Source organism: Xenopus laevis, chromosome 7L (assembly GCF_017654675.1).
Source record: "Xenopus laevis strain J_2021 chromosome 7L, Xenopus_laevis_v10.1, whole genome shotgun sequence".
NCBI lineage: Eukaryota > Metazoa > Chordata > Amphibia > Anura > Pipidae > Xenopus > Xenopus laevis.
In genome coordinates, this window is record NC_054383.1 from 103318755 (window position 1) to 103339154 (window position 20400).

Here is a 20400-nt window from a genome sequence, read left to right on the forward strand (position 1 = left end):
GAAACCTGATACAGCAATGATACCACTTCCAGGCTTAAAGGTCCAGTAACACAGTGAAAATGCTTTGTATCTACTCATACATTATCTATTAATTATTGGTGATAAATAGGCTGTTTTATCATTCAATAGTTCTATGGCAAAAAACCTTTGTACTCTTCTGCTTCTCTTAGTAAATATGGTCCCTACTGCCCTATTTCAACTTGAATGGTTGCACCGTAACTACACAGAAGGGGTGATTCACCTTTAAGTTAAATTTCAGTATGTTATAGAATGGCTAATTCTAAGCAACTTTTCAACTAGCCTTAATATAATTCTTTTTCATAGTCTTTGAATTATTTGCATTCTTCTTCTGACTCTTTCCATCTTAAATGTATTGTTATTGCTACTTTAATTACTCGTCTTTCTATTTAGGCCTCTCCTATTCATATTCCAGTCTCTAATTCAATGCATGGTTGCTAGGGTCATTTGGACCCTGAAATTACACTTGTATCACAAAACATTCACATTTAATTCACATTTATCAACTATTGAATCTATTGTGTACAAGGCATGGTTGGATGAAGATACCAAGACTACTCATCTTACCTGCCCTATTCCTAATCTTCACCTCGGAAAGAGGCTGATCACCATTATGCTGTATAGAAATGATACGTTGATGAAATAAAGCATTTTAGTTGCCAGGGGTTACTGCAAATCTGCAACTGTTTCAGTAGACAAGGGACACTGATGGCTCATTTACCAACACTTCAAAAACTGCCATCTATAGCAACCAATTGGTTATTTATATTTTTTCAGCCACGTGCAGGTGGGTCCACGAGCTAAACTGCTTCATGCTAGTAAATGAGCTACAGTGACTTATTGAGTTTTAGGCTTTAAACCATGGTCCTATACTGATCTTCAGAGGGAAGCTGGAGTCCAAGGTGCAGCACTGTAAAATAAAGTGTGTGCAGCCCGTGTCCTCTTCTCTTCATTTGCGCACATGCAGTTCAGGAGCACTCTGAAGCGGCACATGGGAAATTTAATAAACTATTGTATCTCATGAGCAGCCCCAGAGCTTCCGAGCCAATAAGGATGTAGTTGGTTGGAATGACGTGTGTTGGCTATCCATTGAACTTTTGTGCTGTGGTCTAAATGAAGCTTATATGTTTTTTCCTAAAACAAACCCCAAAGCTGTTTTTATTCAATTTCACAGCAAATCAGTTTAGGATGAGATTGTTATCAATTAACAAGAGAGCTGAGAGAAAAGCAAACGAAGAGGCAGAACTTGCTGCTAGGTGCTCTTTATTGCACACAACATGTTTCGGGCCCAGAGCCCTTTATCAAGTGTTGATAAAGGTCTCTGGGCCTGAAACATGTTATGTGCAATAAAGAGCACCTAGCAGCAAGTTCTGCCTCTTCGTTTGCTTTTCTCTCAGCTCTCTTGTTAATTGACTTCATTTCCTACACCTGGAGCGGGGGTGCCTTGCTGAGATTGAGAGCACAGCTGCCAATCCCCCAGTCACTCTAATACATTGTCTAGGATGAGATTGTTATTGCTGCACACACAGCAAATTACTCTTTGATTTTATATATTATAAATGCTGTTTGTTTTCCCAGATCAGCTTTCCCTTGGAAATATACACAGCACTGTGTCATCTGTAAGTCTGAAAAAAAATCTGGGATACATTTTTTTAATGTTTTGACAAGTGGGGACTAGAAATTAGCATTACTACTTTCCATGGAAGCTCTCGAGTCTGCCCAATACTACCACTGGCTGAAGACAGCCAACCAGATCCACTCTACAAGGATGAGGATCTGGAAAGCCCATGTATGGGGAATGGATAAAGTGTAACACACGGTACAGCAGGAAATAAAGAAGAGCACCAACTGCTCTTAACCTCCCTATTTGCCAATGCACCATGAACTATCCAACATGTGCAACAGCAGATAAAATGTTCTAACTGATATCTATAGTACATGGATATGGGCCAGGGGGCATCATACACATACTGTTTTGCACAATATTATTGATATTCATATGACCCACAATTTCATAATGGAGGTTCCCAAAAAACTATTTTGCAGTGAAGTATCTCCACTCCCTTGGCACCACTGCAGTCCTCCTTTCTCCTCTTCCAAATTGGGTTGTTCATCATGCAAACACTTTTTTTTCAGTTGAGTTGTTTTCAGATTGTTTCCTAGAAAAATACTTTTTTCAATTGCTTTTTCATTTTTAAAGTTTAAGTTTAAAGCTTAATGTTCCTGTCTCTGGTGTTTGAGTCTGGCAGCTCAGTAATTCTGGTGCTGGTGCTGAACTTTTACAATTTTGCAACATTCAGTCGATACATTTCTCAGCAGCATCTCCAGAGTATTAGCAACTATTGTATCAATTCTAACAGCTGTCTGTAATGAAACCCAGAGATTCTGCTCAGCAGGGACAAAGATAACAAATGTATCAACTAAATGTATCAATTTAGAACAGTTTACAGGGTCGGCGACCCCCCCTCCCAGAGCTGTTTCAGAAAGACACAAGAAGGTGAAAAATGAAAATTTACACTTCAATATTAGAAAAACTGTCAGAAATAAAAAAATAGAAAGTCATTTAAAAAAGTCTTTATTTCTGGTGAATTATCTGAAACCAACTGAACTTAAAAAAGGATTGAAAGGAGAATGCAGGGGAACCTGATGCTATGACACAGCAGATTTGTGCCTGAAGAATTGGCAACACAAATCATTTAGATGAAATGGTTTGGCATGAAGGGTATTTCACTGCTGATATAAAATTCCAATAATAACAATAATTGATAATTACAGTATAAGATTCCAATACAATATCTGTTAAAGGAGCATGTACTCATGGAGAAAGTGAAATATGCATTCAGAACTAAGAGACTTGTTATTTTATTTTGTATTTTGCAGCTACACTTTGTACTTGTAAGTACACCCCTAACACGGTAGCACATTCTGTGATAGTATAAAGGCACAAGTTAATGGGTCTCTGCTTACATTTGGGCAATATATTCTCTTGTGAAGATCACTGAATGCTAAGGTGATTTATTTTAACAATGGTGTTTTGTTGCTGCGTTCAAACTGTGGTGAAACTGCAACTCCCTCCACCAGTGACATCAGCTGTCCTATGATTCTGGATATTGTTGATCAGTATCAGCTGGACATTTCCTTAAAACATTTTAGAGGGGAGTGCAGAATCCTTTTGATTATACAAGTGATTAACATTTAAAAGTCACTCTCCAGTATAAATCTGTTGAAGAACGCCAATCATGTTACCTGAAGATAGTGCATTTTATCATCTTGTAATTCCTTCATGGGATAAATCTGTGGGATTCCTCTTTCTAACGCAGACAGATCATACTTAGAAATGCGCTCCATGGCCAAGATATCTCCTCCATAATTGTAATCGTATGGTCTTTCATAGATGAGATCTGAATGAATTCCACCATCCATGCTGTGCTCTGGATTAAGGGAAGCAATAAACAATGACTGGAGTTTAGCACACACAAAAATAAAGCAAACGTCACCTTTCTGAGGCTACTGCCTGTAACTCTAGACCAGTCGTACCCAATCTTTTTTACTTGTGAGCCACATTCAAATGTAAAGGGTTGGGGAGCAACACGAGCTTGAAAAAAGTTATTTGGTGTCAAATAAGGGCTCTGATTGGCTCTTTGATACCCTCAAGGTGAACTGCTAGCCTATAGGAGGCTCTTCTTGGAAGGACACCTGGTTTTAAAAATAAGCAGCTGTTTTGAGGCCACTGGGAGCAACATCCAAGGGGCTCCCAAGGCACTTGTTGGGGGATCACTGCTATAGACCCATCACATAAGCATACCTTTCACAATTTTCAGCAGTTTTCTTTTACGTGGGCTGCTGTTGATATCTAAGCCTTTTAGATTTCCCCTTTCCCAGGGCAGCCTTGAAATGCAGACTTTGTGAGTTTGTCCTTGCTGAGAAATGGATTTTGAGATGTATATGGGGTGTGGCTGGGCATGATTAAACAAGGATAGGAAAGGTTACTATCCAGAATTTTTGTGATTTTTGGGAGCTCTGGACATATGCCTATGGGGTATGTGGTGGTCGGGTTGCCACCTTTTCCAGAAAAAAATGGTGTTCCTATATATTTATCTTTTTTCCCTATTAAAAAGAATTTGGGATCAACCATAATTTTTACCGGCCAGGCTGGTAAAATATAGGACAGGTGGCAACCCTATGTGGTGGTGATGAAAACATGTTATTTTTACTGTGAATTCTTTGCATTATCTATTGCATGGTTGAAAATGCATAACCCAATTTTAAATGTTAAGCTTGCAGACATTTTGTATCACTAGATTCACCACCAGCATCCGGTTCCTCCCCTCTATAGATATTTGTACTGACAATGTTCAGACTATAAGCAGAGACATATCTACCATAGTTACCCTTGAGCCCACACCCAGGGCAGCAGCTTTAGGGAGGGGAAATTAAAAAAACAAAATCCCCCAACCTGCATGCTAAAACCGACAGCAGGGTTGAGCCTGGTACTTGTTTTTACAGCCATTGGTGCATGCAAAGGACAGATGTGCAGTCTGGGCATGCACTGGACAGAAAAGAGTTCTGGGCATGCACCATTATGGGAGAAGGGGGCACACCTAAATGCAGCCCTGGTTATGAGCATATATCCATCTTTATTAGAAGCTAGGCATTAATGAGCTGTTCCGCTTATGGCCAGATATGAGTTGAGTGAGCCAGGGCAGGCAGACGCCATACAATTCAGACGGCATGAGATAGTCCAACATTACACCAAACAGAATCAGCAATAACACTGAGAATCACTCACCTTCATCCCCGTCATCATTAGACATGATGGCAATACACTTGTCCCAGACGGCTTTCACATCAGCTCGGTAGCGATCACAGGCCCAGAGGAACATAGGCAGGAGCATGGCCTGGACAACAGAGCACCACAGAACACACAGGACCATCCACTCGTAGGATTTGTCCAACTTCAGACTGGCAAAGCTCACCACCTGTATGTTGGCGAAAACACAAGACTTGGTCATTTTCAGAATGTGCATACATTTCCTAAAATCAGCTGATATCTCCAAAAACTGTAGATATGATACCTTCTAAGGGCAATGAAGAAACAAATATTGATATCAAGCAGATGTATCCTTCCCACCCCACGCCCCCACACTTTCTATAAAAAAACACTCAATGCCGTTCACATAGTAGAGTAATGGGGTATATAATGTGTAATGTGTTTTCTAGCCTACAGTAATATTACAAGGGACAGTTTTTAAACATTATTGTATTTCAAAGTCCTTTGGATTAGTGCGCCCCTGCTCCTCTATGTCACACCTTAATAGTAAAATACAGCAAAAACACATTAATGCTTTTAGACAGCAGATGGCAGCATAATGTGTCCTGTCTTTAATAGAGGACAGTCTAGTATGCACGGCCTCTACATTGTATTAATGGTCAGAACTAGAAAACAGAAAAGAGACAGACAGCTTTCAGCTGTAATTGCATTTCCAAAATGGCCATTACTATTGGGCAGTAGAATATCAGCTATTTATCCTGCCATTTTGCCTAAAAGAAGTTCTATCCCATTCTAAAGGAAATATCTAGATTTTGGCAGAACAAAACTGGTGATGTGATATTTTGATTAAAGCCAGCGCAGATGTTCTTATGGAGAAGTGAGAAATAACGGCTTAATTCAAAGTTGCATCAAAGGTGTACAAGAATCAGACATTTCTGTTAAGCTGAAATTTTATGAATAGACAAAGGCAGTAAAATCACCAAAATCAACTTGTTTTACTACTTAGAAGAATATTTTGCTTTTAGTGTCAGATTCACTGTAAGCAGAAAGTTTTGTCCCTCGGGTTAATCTAAAGGACATTGTGTTTGATAATGACACTATTTTACTCATTTTCCCCTCTTACCACCATATTATCAAGAGGGATTAAGGCTCATTTGTGAAAGGGATATACTCATTATCATCTCCTATACCTTTTATTCAAAATATTTGCTTGCTCTGATACCCTTGAACCCAGAGTACATAGGGTAGCCATACACAGCCATCGATTTTATTGGGTGCAACTGGAAAAATAAACACAGGGATTTGAAATCTAAGTGTTCAGCATTCAGCAATAACATACAATTAGACGTATACCTGCATTACCAACACCCTGTGTCCAAGCAGCTCTGGGACATAAATGAACATATGGAAGTGAATGAAAGTCATTTTAGCAAGAAGCAATGATGCCTGTTCTCATCACTCTCACCAGTCACCAGCAGTTTTCTAGGTTTACATAAATAAAGCAATTAACAATTATAATGATAACAACAAGGCACGGGAGGGGGGACAGGGAGAGGAGCAGTGGAAGGAGGAAGCTTGTTTATATTTTTGTTTGGTCTCTGTGGTTGGAAATGCTGGCTTCCAGTTTCCTTAAACAGCAGAACCTTCCATGTTTTTTTGGAAGAGTCAGGGGAAATTATTATTGACAATGGTGAATAATCTTTCCATTTCTGTATATTTTTATCATGCTTTGTGTTTATTAACATCTGAGACAGTTTATTCTATTTAGTATTCCATTATTATTTAGCTTTGTGTTCTCCAAAATGAACACATAACAAGACCTTTTACATTGCGTTTTATCCAGCAACAAGCATGACTATCATGCCTTTCAGTGCACTCCAGGGGCTCATTTATAAACACTGGGCAAATGTGCCCCCAGGCAGTAACCCATGGCAAACAAATTTTTTTTCATTGCTCAGCCTGTAGCTGACTACAAAAAGCCAGATCAGTTGCTATGGATTACTGCCCATGTGCAGATTTGCCCAGTGTTTATAAATGAGCCCCGATTGTGTACATTTAGTGAGGGAAGCTAAACTGTCCAACCTTGGTATTGTGGACTCACTTTCTCATCACATTTAGTCACTATACTGGGAGTATTAAAGCAACAAGTGCAACCTTGGCTCTAGCCTAGGTCTAGAAACCCAAGCAACTCTAGAAAGCAACAAGCATTTAGCATTCATTGGCCTACACCTTTAAAAACTGGTTGGTTAGTGGATCTATAAATGAGTTGCTTGGGCACATGTATAACATGGTGGGGGTTAGATTCAACCAACCATCCTGCCATCCTGTTGGGAACATATAACTGAAAATTATTTTCAAAAAGGCAGATGAGGAAGCTGGGAATCATCGCTCCTTGACTTCAACGGACCCTGTGGGTGCACTTGTGGGTAAGGCTATTATTGTATATGTAGACTCACAACACGGAACGTTAGGTCCAGGTGCAGATGCCCCAGACCTTCTGCTAGAGGAGAAATCCATAATTCACAATTAGACAAAATGGGCTGGCACAAAACCAGACCTCAGTCAAAAATCTTGCAGCTTAAAAATATTTATGTAAAAATTACATCGTACAAAAAGCCTCACGCGTTTCGTGCCTCTGTGGGGCACTTAATCAAGGCAATTACCTTCAAATATCAAGAATTGGTGAAATTCCAAACATTTTGCCACCTGCCATGCTGGAAATTGCACATTCAGCCTGTGTTTCATTGCCCTAAAGGCACAGCAACCAGGGTAGCTAAGTTTCTGGTGAGATTCATGTAAATAATAGGGGAATGATATAAAAATCAAAGCATTTCTTGATGGCATGTCCACACACACACACACATATATACAGTATATAAATATAGTAAAAAATGACCAGCAACACAGAGATATCTTGTGAAATGTTCAAAGGGTGTATTGAAAATTAAATGACAAGCCCATATATGTACTATATATAGTATTTTCAGAAGGACCCGCACTCCATGTATAGTGAATCAAAACATGTTTATTTAATTATGCATATCCAACGTTTCGGCCCACATAAGGGCTTTTCTCCTTTTCTTTTCTCCTTGAGAAAGGCCATAATGTGGTCCGGTAAGAGTGCGAACACTGTACTTAACAGTATAAATATATATATATATATATATATATATATATATATATATATAAATAAATGTATAAATGTAGTCAGGAGCACTCACGGGTATAGTGATTAAGAAGTATCTTTTTATTAGAGTATTACAAACTCTCCCACATCAACGCGTTTCGGTTCTCTCTGAACCGTCGTCAGGATGCCGAAAGAACCGAAACGCGTTGATGTGGGAGAGTTTGTAATACTCTAATAAAAAGATACTTCTTAATCACTATACCCGTGAGTGCTCCTGACTACATTTATCTATTTCCTTTTGAGGAGCACCCGGGATTTGATCCAGTGAGGGTGAGTGCCGGTGTACCATATGACTATATATATATATATATATATATATATATATATATATATATATATATATATATATATATATAATATAAAAGTTGCATTGGACATAACATAGCAAAGGCTATCAATGATGCAAAGGTTTTGGCATCAGTAAAATGTACTGTAATCAAAATTACATTTTAAGCACTTAGTTACAGACATACAGTATAAGAACCAGACTGTAGGAGTTAAAGTACAAGCTCTAGGCAAAATAAATGATTCAGCAAAATCAGTTTTTTAAGCATTGAATTGTGGACACATTCCTTGATCTTGTGACACGGAATCCGCCCCCCTCCACAAAGTTTGGAATGAAATTCTCTGCTCATCACATATTCTGGCAGTACATCCGACGCACTTTCTGCCTTTAAGTAACGGAAATCTTGGCTGAATCTGTACAAAGGTACTTTTTTCTCTGTATTATTCCACGGGAAGGATGACCTTTTGTTCAGATAATTTTTTCAAGAGCATAAAATCTACAGCTGATATACAGATTTAAGGGTTTGAAGAGAATCAGGTTTTTATTTAAAATGCAGAGACGAGGAAGGTGACACTCGGTGCTAACCTTGGTATTGTGAGCCAAGCTCATTTCAAAAGTATTTTACTGCTATATATATACTGGTGCATTTAGCAGCCCCAGGGTCCATAAACATCAGTAAGGGTAGGACTGATTTTTTTTTTAAATACCTTTATGTATAAATTGTATAATTTGGCACAATAATTACACATATATTAGTAATAAAGGCCTGTATTAAGCTTAACATGATTTTAAGGTAGGGCTGATGAACTAGGGTCACCATCTCTGAGTGGTCAGTTGGGGAGAAAGAAGAAGAAACTATTTTGTTTATAACTTGAGACATTTTCAATATGTACAATATACAATTATGCTGGGATTAGTTGGCCAGAGTATAGGATAGGAAATCAGCAGCAATAACGCAGAGTAGTAATCCAGTCCTTAGACCATTGGATCATGACTGGCCTCCAGGTTGTTCTGTGTCTCAGGAAAGCAAAGCAAGTGTAGGGGAGACTATATACAGTACATAATAGAGGATATGGTCAATTACTCTACAATTATATGTAAAGAGAAACTTGGAGCTTATATTTAGTCCACTTCTAACTATGCTGTCATGCCTCAAGTGTGAACTCTATGGCACTAGCTGCTGCATCTGTATTTGTATGTGTATATGCCCTATTACTTCATATATATATATATATATATATATATATATATATATATATATATATATATATATATATATATATATATATATGGGATCTATTTTCTGAAATGCTTGACTTCTTCTTAGAATGGTATTCGTTATGGTTATTATTTATTTTAATAGTTTTTTAATTATTTGCCTTCCTTTTCTGACTCTTCCCAGCTTTTAAATGGGGCCACTGACCCGATTTTAAAAAACAAATACTCTGTAAGGCTACACTTTTAATGTTATTGTTACTATTTATAACTTATCTCTCTAGTTAGGCCCTCCTCTATTCATATTCCTGTCTCTCTTCCAAACCACTGCCTGGTTGCATGTAAAATTGGATCCTAGCAACCAGATAGCTGCTTAAATGAAACTGGGGACCTGCTGAACAAAAACGCAAGATAAAAAATGAAGACATTGCAAATTGCCTCAGAGTAGCCCGCTTTATATCATACTAAAAGTTCATCGAAATGTTAACAACCCCTTTAAATGAGGCGACTTCGGACGACTTCGGAAAACGAATTGGCGCATGTGATTAGCGCCGGTGTTTTTTCATTTTAGCCGGGGCAGAGTCAGGGAAGGCGTTTGGGGAAATTGGTCGGCGCAAAGACGAGGCGATTAGACGCCAGGCGACCAAATCTCCCCAAAACGCCCAGTGTGGCCTGACCCTTACAGGTAATAATAAACAGAACCTTGTACTTGATCCCAATTAAGATATAATAAATCCTTATTGGAGGCAAAACCAGCCTATTGGGTTTATTTAATGTTCAAATGTTTTCTAGTGGATAATGGAGATCCCTTATTCAGAAAACCCCAGGTCCCAAGTATTCTGGATGACAGGTCTTATACCCGTATTAATGAGTGCATCAGCTTATAGTATTCATGCAAGCTAAAAATAACATCCAGCCAGAAACTATTTGCTGTTTTTTCTGCATGTCACTTTCTGCATGGTGTAGAATAATGAAGTATTACATAATTCAATATAATAATATAATATAATATAAATAATGTAAACTGTAATACTGTATATCATCATTAAAGAATAATATAACAACATTTTCTATAGCAAAACGACTGAGATCAAACGTCAAATGTTCTTTTAATTCCCTCCTGAAGCAGAAATGTGTGGCCTGCTTTGATGAAGAAAATGTAAGAGGGAGCCAATCAATAAGGCAAGTGAAGCAAGACTGAACAATTGCTGTTGTTCCCAGCAGAACAGACAGCGCAGATTCACATGAAAGCTTCTGGAGCTGACAATGCTGCAGGGAAGAGCTGTGAAGCTTAAGGGACATTCATTTGGTAAATATTATCACTTTAATATCCAATCTGTAATGTGAAAGCCCAAATGCTTAGAAATGACAAGAGATCTGATCAACTCATTATCCAAATAAACCAGCTGGAGAGAATTAAAGGCAGACTGTGTAGTACAATAGATTTAATCAGAGAATCAGAGGGAGATTAGCATCCCAGAGCTTTCCTTTCAGATGGTACATAAAAAAAAATGGCACGTAGGATAACAGGCTAAAGCTAATCTGAACTTTAACAGGAAAATACGATAAAAAGTATTCTCCCGTAATCCCTTGTTAGCTGGGAATAAAGTCAAATGCTGAGTAGTTGTGACAAAGTAAATTCAGCTGAGGAAAAGACCATCAAGATTTCAAACTTTCTAAAAACAATCTACAAGTAGTTTTTTACCCCCACACCCCCCGCAAGCCAGTTGAATTTATCCTCGCAATGAATAAAATCCTTTCTTACCCCTAAATTGCAGTTTGTTGCTTCCCAAAGCATACTACCTACCAACATTTTGTAAATAGAAAGAGGGATAACATTTTTGGCCACACCAATTTTTGTGGCCACACACCCGAATTAATAGTTCTTTTTACAAAATTTGGCAGGTTATGGCACATTTCTGTGGTTTTTATGTGGTATTACAGTTTTGCTAATGAAGGTGCATTGCCCTTTAAGATGCAATTTACAGTAAGCCCAAGAGACCTGCATACAACTGTTAATTTGCTTATCTTAAAGTGATACTGATGCTAAAAATGTTCATTAAGGGGCACATTTACTTAGCTCGAGTGAAGGATTAGAAGTATTTTTTTGGCTACTTCGTAAAAATCGTTCGACTATTCGACCATTCGATAGTCGAAGTACTGTCTCTTTAAAAAAAACTTCGACCACCTACTTCGCCACCTAAAACCTACCGAGCACCAATGTTAGCCTATGGGGAAAGTCCCCATAGACTTTCCTAGCAATTTGTGATTGAAGGAAAATCGTTCGATCGATGGATTAAAATCCTTTGAATCGTTCGATTCGTTTGAACAAATTGCGGTAAATCCTTCGACTTCGAATATTTAACTCCAATGGTCGAATATCGAGGGTCAATTAACCCTTGATATTCGACCCATAGTAAATTTGCCCCTATAAGTCACCTATAGGTCATGTTGATCGTTTTTTCCTGAGAGGTTTGTTTTTGTAAATAATTTTTAGTTGATGTTCCTAAACCTGACTGTTTTGCCAACCTGACTGTCCCATCTCTAAAGTTTCTAATGCTAACGGACTTCTTCTGCACAAATATGGCCGCCCCCTTATAGACGAGCATGGGGAGTCATCTTATACTTTACTAAAAGAGCAAATACTTTATGGCAAAATTATAAGTAGCAAACAAAGCCAGTACTATGATAGATGTAACATTTCTGGCGTCAGTATCTCTTTAAATTGTTGCAAAAGTATCTAAGTGCACCTGCTACAATTCTGGGCTCTCTGCCAAAAGCCAATTAAGTTAGAAACTTTGTATCTTTTTATGGCTGTTCAGTGCAGGAGATCAAAGAGAAAGTCGGGAAATTTCAGTAACAATCCGGAACTGCAGGTGGAGACAGTTGGGAGGTATGCCAAAGTAGAAAAAAGTAGTAAAAAAAATGAATTTTAATCTCCACCACTAAATCAGCTTGTATACTTTACTACAGATTATATATCCATAATTACAGTCACCTTGGGTTGAAAAAAGTCCATAAAGTTCAAATGAACCCCAGTGCATCTATAGACACACACATATATTAATTATATATATTATATTCAGTTATGGTAAGGGAATAATACCAGCTGTTATTGGCTACAACTGCCAGCCAACGGGTCTGCAATTCCATGGACTTGGGTCACTTGGATGTATAGTCTCCCTCATTAACAAGACATTCCAGCATGGTGCTTAATCCCTGTCCCAGGGCATGCGGCTCAGCTCAGAAATGTGCCATGACATGGTATAGAAGTCACAGAAAACAGTACAGCAGCTGTTGTTTGTGCTTAGTCTTAAAATGAAGAAGCTAACCCAAGCTGTCAGCAATGCTAATGAGTGTAAGTCTTTTACAGTGAGCTTTTTTATTAAAAAATAAGGATGGCTGTCATGCTTTAAATAAAATTAAACACACCCATTGCCTCCCCAAATATACCTACAAAAACTGCATGACAGTGAGCAAGCACCATGCATTCTTGTTATGCTCCATTAATGTACAGGACAAGGGAAGCAACATTTCCAAACTTCCACCTGCCAAGAACAGTCCTGTTGCAACTGCCCTCTACAAGAACAAAGTGGTCCAGGTATAGGATCCATTATCCAGAAAGCTCAGAATTATGGAAAGGTCATCTCCCATAGACTCTATTTTAAACAAATAATTACACATTGTATAACATACTTCCTTTTTCTCTGTAATAACAATACCATATGTTGTACTTGAAGCCAACTAAGATATAAATATATAGACATAGATATAGAAATTGTTGTTTTCCTTACTGGTGGCAAAACAATTCTAATGGGATCATTTAATGTTTAAATGATTTTTAGCAGACCTAAAATATAGAGATCCAAATTACAGAAAGAACTTTTATCTGGAAAGCCCCAGGTCCAGAGCATTCTGGATAATAGGTCTCATACCTGTACTGTGATAAATAATTGTTTTATTAATAAGTCAGGCAGCAGCACAGTATATACATAAAATATATGTGACATTTAGGGAGGGTCATAGCAGCTGGTTGACATATTGAGTTGGCTGAATGTTTTCGGTGGCACTTTATTTAGGTGAATTTACACCATGATCATGCACCTTGTTTCCTAATTTCACTTCATGTCTAATTTCAACACAAATGCTTCCTCAGTGCAACACTCAGGTATGACTGGAATTCCCTAGGCACGCATCATTTATTCTAAATGGGATATCAGTGAAGTAAAGACAGGAAAATAGTCGCTGAATTACTAAAGGGTAACAACACGCTACTGTATAAGGCTGCAACCCTTTCACTTGTGTCTCCCAAACTACAGCTTGCAGCCAATGTGAATTTTACTATTGCCTACAGGTAAATGCACCTTCCAGTTGTGATGCTTTAGCAGACGTGGGGTTTCTAACATACGGCCATTGAATTGTGAGCTAATATGAACGTTATACTTCCATCAACTTTAACAGTTAACCCAAGTTAATGAAGAAGACAACAAAACAAACTCAGGTCTCAGACACGCAGGTCTCAGCCAATATAAAAAAAAATGAACTGGGCGAGGCACTGACATATGAACAGGAGGACACGTTTAACAATAAAAAAAAAGATGTATTATAAAAAAATTGTACAAGGTAATTTATAAGTATATGGTAGCATGCAGAAAATAGCTATATTTTAATACATTGGGAGCAAAGTCTAATGAGCTCAACTAAACCTGTGCAAAACAATCATCTCAGTTTAACTTTACCCTGTTTTACTGGCACACAGTTAAACATGTTTTTCTCCAAGATTTCCAGCGTAATAGTGGAAACTGCAGAATTTATACTGGTGTTACTTGCACAGACCTGGATTAGTGGAAAAGCCACAAAAGCCCAGGCCTAGGGCAGCACAAATTAAGGAGCGACATGCCGTCAAGACGCTTCTACATTTTTTTTTACAAAGACCGTAGGATTGGGGACACAGGAGATTTTGCTGCTTAAATCTCCTGCGCTCTAAGTTCCAAAACCCGAGGAGTGCTCATATGAAAATAAACATGAGAGCAGAAATGAGCGAGCAGGAGTGTCCAACGGGGACTTGGCCTTGGTGCGACTAGCTGGTAAATCCTGGCCTGTACTTGAGCCTGAAATTTGCACCCACGTTGGAAATGTTGAACAAGTTGCATTGGCATTGATGGGGACATTAGTGTCACGATGTTAATATGCAAGACAGGTGGATTATATAGAATTCCTTGCACTTGGGTGAGCTCCACCATGCATCTTAAGTATCAAAGTAGATGGACAAGCAGATTTGTGAACATACTTTTATAAGCCCTTAAAGGAACAGTTCAGTGTGAAAATAAAAACTGTGTAAATAGATAGGCTGTGCAAAATAAAAAATGTTTCTAATATAGTTAGTTAGCCAAAAATGTAAAAAAAAATATTTCTCTCAAGTCATTTACATGCTAAATGGCTCACTGCAAAGTATCCTAAAGACTCAGAGCTTTTCCCAAATCCTTCATCTCTGGATAAAGCAATAAAGTAATGATTTTTCACAAGCATTCCACTACGCAATCCCATTTCCCTGAATTATGTCACGGCCGTGGGCTTAAAGGGTTTTAGCACAGTACTCAATAGCTTTATTTAATGAACAAAGCTCATGAGAAATGGAACATTATCAAGAGATATTTGTGGGTCGCCAAGAGGACTCATTAGTCTTAGGAGCATGTGGCTAAGAGATACTGGAGTCATTATAGATAACCAGTTATACATTTCTGTTTAAAACATAAGATCAGATTATACTGACACCGGAACCAAGACATATAATTAAGAAGTAAGGTAGCACATGAGTGTTTTGAATGTTTTGAATGAATGATAGTGATCTTGAGAAATGCTTAGGGGGAAAATGGCCAAACCAAGTGCAATGGAAAATATTAGCATTTAGTAGTTACGTAAAATCACCTACCGCTAGGCTTGAAGAGAAGAGTACTCAACCAGTGTGAAGTTCTCACCATGAAACACAGAGCAGACACCTAGGCAACAACAAAAAAGATGGAGCGACGATTGAGAGAAGCCCAACACATCATGAATAGAAGTGTTAGGAGCTAAAGAGCAGGACAACACAACAATGGCAGGACTCTTGACAGTAAAACAGACATCAAGAGAATGAGTAGTGATATGAACTGAGCTGAGGAGAGAACGTTGGGGATCAGTCACAAATACTTGGCTTTAGTGAGAAGATAGAAAATTGACACCTATGTGCCAGATGTTTCTCAAGCTCTGCTTAAAGTTATTTTGAATACAATATCATTAACATGATTGTATTCGTAGTACAAATCCTTTTACTAGTAGCACCTTCTATCAGTACAAAAAATCATAAAGTAACTTTTGCTTTGAATGACAGTGCTCAGCTTATGATCAGATGATCACTGCGTTTTCCTCAAAAACAGGCATGGGATCATTATCCAGAAACCCGTTATCCAAAAAGAAATTACAGAAATTACAGAAATTACAGGAAGGCCATTTCCCATAGACTCCATTTTAATCAAATAATTCAAATTTTTTTCTCTAAAATAATACCTGATCCAAACTAAGATATAATTCATCCTAATTAGAGGCAAAACAATCCTATTGGGTTTATTCAATGTTTAAATGCTTTATCTGGAAAACTCCAGGTCTAGAGCATTCTGGATAATAGATCCCATAATTGTAATAGTGAAACTGCCATGTGCTATCAGTGGTATTGCTTCTTTGTAAGATAAAGGGAATAACCAGTATTTCACAGTACAACAAGGAAAATCAAAACCAATAAAATGATCTAATAAAATAAAATAAAATGATCTTGCTGGCCATAAAATGATCACATGGGAGGGTAAAATAAAGAGTATTAAACTTTGCTCCCTTTAACGGAGGGTTCAGTGTATCTCTTAAAAAGAGAGGACTAACTGATACCGTTTTCTTAAATAAAAATCCCCTGAAGAAAAATGCTATAATGTTATTGTATATTTCTTTTAGGCTTTAAAAAGCTACACTTTAAAGCTCAAACACATTTTCTTTTCATATATTTATTTATCTATTGGTCTATTATGAAGATACTTCTTTTGTGGGGCTTTCCCAAACCTCTTTTATGATGTTGCTTTCTCTTAAGAACCAATGCTTCCATCTTTGTCCCACCATACAGGTATGGGATCTGTTATTTGGAAGCCCATTATCCAGAAAGCTACGAATTACAGAATGTGCTTCTACCATAGACTCTATTCAAATAGACTCTATTCAAACAAATATATGGTTCATTCATTTTTAATGTGGGATACAAAACACCCAGATATTATCTGTTGGCTGTCAGATTTATTATTAGTTGTTCCTGTGTTTGTAAGCGAGTAGTTATATATAAACTATATATGATAAATTTTGCTTAAACAGCGATCATAGGGTAGTAGTAGATACCATTACCAGTCGACCAGAGGTAATGTCAAAATCACAAACATGTTTTTAAGAAATTGGCAACCTGAAAAAGCAGTTGTAGCCTAGTGGATAGAAGCTCCTAACAGTTCAGGTCACATGTTTAGCAGTATACTAAGTGGAAATTGCATGTGATTTTGCCTTCCCAATTTTTATTGGTAGCCCCAAAGCAGAAACAAGGTGCCACGAAAAAAACACCCATAGGCAAAAAAAGTTGTCGCACAAATTCTTGAATTCGCTCATCGCTATTTCCTTTTTCTCTATAATAATAAAACAATAGTTTGCACTTGATCCCATCTAAGATATAATTAATCCTTATTGGAAGCAAAACCAGTTTATTGGGTTTAATTAATGTTTACATGGTTTTCTAGTAGACTTAAGGTTTGAAGATCCAAATTACAGAAAGATCCATTATCATGACAACTCCAGGTCCTGGACATTCTGGATAATAGGTCCCATACCTGTTAGTATTCTAATATATATATATCTGAAAGCAGGTCTGGAATGAGATTCAAAACAGGCCCTGGCATTTCAGGTACACAGATATCCAAACAGCCTCCCACCAGCCCAATAAATAGTTACTGTCTATGGCAACTTACAGCAGCCCCTTTGGCATTTGCCAGAACCCACAGATTGCCAGTCCGGGCCTGTCTAAAAGGAAATTGTCCAAAGACTGTGAGCAATAAGACACAGATTACAAGAGTACACAACAATTGGTGTTTTAGAGCCACTGCAGCGTACGACTCATCTACCTGTTGGTCATTCAAAAAACACAACCTAAAAGATAGAAAAGGACCTTAAAGGGACTGAAAAGATCTAGCAGACCTGAGAGTTAAGCTGGCCATAGATGTTGAGATTTTTAAAAGATCAGATCGTGATCGTGAGACCACGATCTTCTCAGAACGATCGTACGATCGTACGAATTTACCATCAACTAAAAAGACCAATTTGCCAGGAAAACAAAGGGGAGCTGCCTGCTTGGCCCTGCAAACATAGAGACATTGCACTGGGACTGACAAAGATTTTTGGACCTGGCCGATCAATTTCCCAACAGATGTCGGCTGAAAAATCGTAAGATCTACGATCGTTCGAATCCCACTAACTGCACGATAATTTCGAAGGATTGGTCGGGCTTCCCTAAAATCGGTCGTTCGGCAAGAAGAATCGTCGCTTCAATGGGGAGCTTAACTTATAAAGGTGGAAAAGGTGACCCCTATTTATAAACTCAAATATTGGGAGCTAGGTTCACTTATCAGCACATTTGTTTTATTTCAGAGGCTTAAATGGAAACCACTGTTTTGACATAAGATGAACAATTAATATTTATTATAACGAACCTCCCAAATGGAAAAACAATTCAAGCAGTTCCATTCCCAAATAAATTAGAATGAGAATTACAAGTCACTGTTGCATTTAATGCACCTTTGAACTGATGTAACTGTCAACCTACTGTAATACTGATCAGCGTGAGCACCAACATTGGAGAAATGTCTGCAGTTTCAGCTTCCATAATGCACCAAAATTCATATACTAAATATGAGCCATCGTAGCTTCCAAAAATCTCAATGACAAAATGAGGAAATTTTTTCTAACCATATCCACATCCGCTATGCTCAGTTAGGTCCAGACAGGCCCTGTTTTCCCTTTTATGGTAACACCAACCCCTTTTACCATATAGGCTTCCCCTTAAAACCAGTGGTTTGGGGATTCTTTTCAACACAATTTAACACAATAGCATATGGTCAATGCCCCGTTTCTCTCATAACAAGATTATAGACATAAACAAAGAAATCAGACATTCAGCTTTAGTTTCCTTAATATCTAGGGCAGCCAAAAATGGTCAACCCACAAACCTCATATATCAGAAATAACCTCACTTCTGACTATGAAAGCTTGAAACACCCCTAAATTGTTAGAGGAGGCTGAATAGGCTTTTACTCTTGTCTCTGAGACTCCATGCAGGGATTAAACTACTAACTGTGCATCTTCTACCATAAAGTTATTGTTTATTTAGTTACCCTTTATAATATATTCTGCATTCTTTTGGATAGCTTTTCTACATGGCGTTTGACATAAGAGCAACGTATTTATAGTTCCCAGATTATATCATACAATCTCAGTATACAGTTTTTTTCACCATACCCAGGGGCTTATATAAGGGAAAGAAGAAATCCAAGTAGCCTTTGCATTGCAGAAATACTGGCTGATCCGTGTTGCAGAACTTGGTACATAGGTACTATGAACAGGTTAAGATAAGCCTGAGAACCAGAGCATCCTCTAGGGCCTTGACCTGCCCAGAACAGGCAATCTCATAGTTTTGTATAGGGGCAACAAATCCTAGAGCTGCCTGAAGGTCCAAGACTATAATGGGGTGCAAAGGTTTACTCACTGATGTGCAACTGCAATATTATTTAGAGAAACAGTCCATATGGTTTACCGTGGGGCTCTGTATCTTCTAGTTGTGCAACTGAGTGGTAGAGCTGTCACTTTACCCCTTTTAAGCCAGACACATACGCTTTCCATAAAGTTTGGATGATGTGTAGTGAATGGCTGCAGTAGCAACCTAACCGACGGGTCCCATAATCAAATAGTGACCCTCAGCCAGTTGTGCAACTTAACCTAGAGTTGCCCTTTTGTCCTGGTTGCATTCAATTCTTTCAACCTTTCATAACTTTGTATTTCTAAATCTCCCACCACTTCCAAGGAGACATGGCAGGCTGGCAAAGCTAAAAGATGACTTATGTATAGGGAATACTTAGAGAAGACACTAAGTGCATGTGACAGATTCAGCCAGTCTGATGCAGCTAATGTAACATTGGATATCCTAGTGAATAAATGCATGCCACAGTATTTTAACCTGGAGAGCATCTGAAGCTAAACATGCCAAATCTCTAGCACATTTACCAATAAACATAGATTGATAGCACCTCGAGAATCCCCAGAATTCCATATTTAGTTCTCGGAACTTGGAATGGATGCATTATTTAGCTGTGTAAATGAAAACACATAGCTTTTTCCAACAGGATGGAAGCACAAAGCCACGGCCAGAAAAGCTCTTTATGTTTGATACACAGCAGTCTCTGGCTAACTGTGATTTAACCTGCTATTAATATTTAACTTGGTACATCTCCTAGAATGTTTATTCAATGAATAATTTGAACTGCATATGGCTACAAATGGCATCAGCTGGGGGATTGCAAACAGTAAACAGTATTGATGGAGGGCACTCAGATTTAACTAGATAGAGTTATTATACATTTAGGAGAGCCCAGAAGTTAGAAATTCAATTACTAGTCAAGATACAAGTGCTATGCAAAATAATCACTTTATGTAGCACATTAAATCCATAATATACATATCGGTAATACATTGGGTTACATACCACACAAGTTTCTCCAAAAACAGCACACAGGCTTACGAGGCAGATGGGAGAATACCCCAATGTTTTTAGACACAAGACCAATGTCAGGGGGTTTCTTGTGTTTGGTGTTAGAA

At 38.1% G+C, this 20400-nt stretch overlaps 1 protein-coding gene across 2 annotated transcripts in view; it reads right to left on the reverse strand.

The window, feature by feature from the left end:
• gpr153.L (G protein-coupled receptor 153 L homeolog) overlaps window positions 1–20400 on the reverse strand; it is a 61512-nt gene that overhangs the window by 3582 nt on the left and 37530 nt on the right. For both annotated transcript variants that reach the window (XM_018226120.2, XM_018226119.2), the window contains 2 exons: window positions 4808–4997; window positions 3265–3449 (listed from right to left, as the gene is read on the reverse strand). In XM_018226120.2, coding sequence (XP_018081609.1) covers window positions 3265–3449; window positions 4808–4997 — 375 coding nt within the window. The remainder of the gene's footprint in view (window positions 1–3264; window positions 3450–4807; window positions 4998–20400) is intronic.